General features: G+C 36.6%; 1 protein-coding gene across 1 annotated transcript; it reads left to right on the plus strand.

Annotated features, from left to right (window-relative positions):
• Positions 1–3: 3 nt before the first annotated feature.
• LOC108916703 (TBC1 domain family member 10A-like) lies at positions 4–2,002 on the plus strand (the record flags this gene model as incomplete). Its single annotated transcript, XM_018723001.1, has 3 exons — positions 4–82; positions 1,544–1,736; positions 1,788–2,002. Coding segments are annotated over 3 exons (487 nt in total), but the record flags the coding sequence as incomplete, so codon positions are not given.
• Between the last annotated feature and the right edge of the window lie 208 nt (positions 2,003–2,210).

Raw genomic sequence — 2,210 nt, forward strand, 5'->3', positions numbered from 1 at the left:
AGGAAGTGGCTGAAGATGCTGTCCCAGTGGAATTTTTACATGGATAGGAACTACAGGAAGATAAAGGAGAGGTGTAGGAAGGGTAAGTTTGTTTGTTGTTAAATTCGTGTCGTTTTTATCGTTATTTATTCGTTTAATGTTAGATAATCTTACATTGACATAAAAATTACCAAAAACAGTAAAAAAAACAACAAACATGTGAAATATATATAGCAAAAAACAAAAAAAACTTAATTGGGGACTAATTTTTTTTATCAAACGAAGTCAAACAATGGAATCTAGGTATGCAAATGATATCTAACCTCACAAACCAGACTCTTAACTACTGATATTGCAGGAAATGACTGTACCACGGGCTATATACCCCCCAAATAGCATTAAATTACGTCACAGCAATGCCAAATAATAAATAATTCAATAATAATTCAAAATAAAGACTTAAAATTATTTGTCTAAATATAATTAATACAAGAACTCTTACCTGATGTATTAAAATTGTTAAATATTGCAGTCATTCAAAGAAATATCCTGTATTCTTGCTATTCTATTATTAGTCTTGGACGACTGGAGACCAATTTTCAAACCAAAATTTAGCATCATTAGTTAAAAAACGTCCAACTCTAACCACTATTTGCAGATCAGACCGCTCAAATTCTTTTTTAATCATGTCGACCTGTTCAATCTATTGTTTAGCGTCATCCACATCGGGTCGAAACATTGGCAAATCAACTTGTTCAGGTGCTGTCCGATTTGATTTGATGGATTTTAATACTTCAGTAAGCAGGGCCTCCATTTTTTTTTGTTTTCTTTGTTTTCTTTGAACAATTTTCATGGAAAACGGGGCAGGAATCCCACTTTTGATATTAGAAATTGGGGGCGTTATTAGTTTTGTTTTTTTCTTTAAACCACACCTTCCACCAATCATACAAAGTTTACACAAATTAAGCAACTTTGATTTTCACAACACAATTTATTGACAATAATAATGCATTTATTAATTTAACGGACTTAACAAAATTAGAAAAAAAAACAATTAATTATTATTAATCTCCAAGGTCTCCAACAATCTCGAGAGGAAAAGGGAAAACCCAAATACATCACTACACTATACAGAATTAAGACTGTGGTTTATATACCGTGGTTTTCCCCTAACTTTGTTACGTTCCCTGATTTATGCAAGGCAAAAAGCATTCACTTATCCCGTACATAGTTGACACATAATTTTGAGTAGTAATCGCGCTGATTCAGTCATTGTACAGGGTGAATGTTAAGTGTGTGCATACAATCTATACTCTTTCAAAATTAGAAATATTCACAGCGATATTAATATTTTTTTAAAGTTTGCCAAGTCATTCGTCAAGAAAATTATTAAGAATAAGACCTCAATATTTAAGTTTCATCCAGTTTAAATGTTTTTGTTGTATTAGACGTTTGCAGCAAGAATTTCTAAAGTCGTTTCCTGCAAAAACGTGCTTCTATGCCTAAAAAAAAAGGAAACGGTGACTTATCACAGGCTTACTAGAGTATACCGACGAAATTTCAGGCATCCCGATGTCCGTCCGGCCCAGGGCATGGCTCTACCTCTGCGGTGGTAAACTCCTGATGGACAAGGAACCCAACAGGTACGAGGACTGCCTGCGGGCCGACGGGGACCCCAAGTGCATCGAGGACATTAGGAAGGACATCCACCGGCAGTTCCCACTGCACGAGATGTTCAGCTCGGAGGATAAGCCCGGGTAAGCCGCGATATTCGATTTTCGTGCGAAAATTGACGTTTCTGTTCGCAGGCAACAGGAGTTGTTTAACGTTTTGAAGGCGTACACGATCCGTTACCCCGAGATCGGGTATTGCCAAGCGCAAGCGCCCGTGGCGGCTTTCCTGCTGATGCACATGCCCGCCGAGCAGGCATTCTGGTGCCTGGTGTCCATATCTAACAAGTACCTGGAGGACTACTATTCGCCGACGATGGAGGTGGTGCAGAGGGACGGGTTGATTTTGCAAGGTAAGGGCAGTGCTTTTAAATCGCTCATTTGCGATGTTTTATACAAAAATTTACTTCGCTTTGGTTTTGTTCGCTTTAAAATGAAAAAATTAAATGTCTTCCACAATTTTTAAGGATTATTTTTTGTTTTAAGATGTCTAAAAGGCATAAAAGTAATTAAAATACATTATTTTTGGTAACCGTGACCAAAAAATTTAGAAAATGAAAA

This window comes from Anoplophora glabripennis, unplaced genomic scaffold, assembly GCF_000390285.2.
Source record: "Anoplophora glabripennis isolate ALB-LARVAE unplaced genomic scaffold, Agla_2.0 scaffold7712, whole genome shotgun sequence".
NCBI classification, from domain to species: Eukaryota; Metazoa; Arthropoda; class Insecta; order Coleoptera; family Cerambycidae; genus Anoplophora; species Anoplophora glabripennis.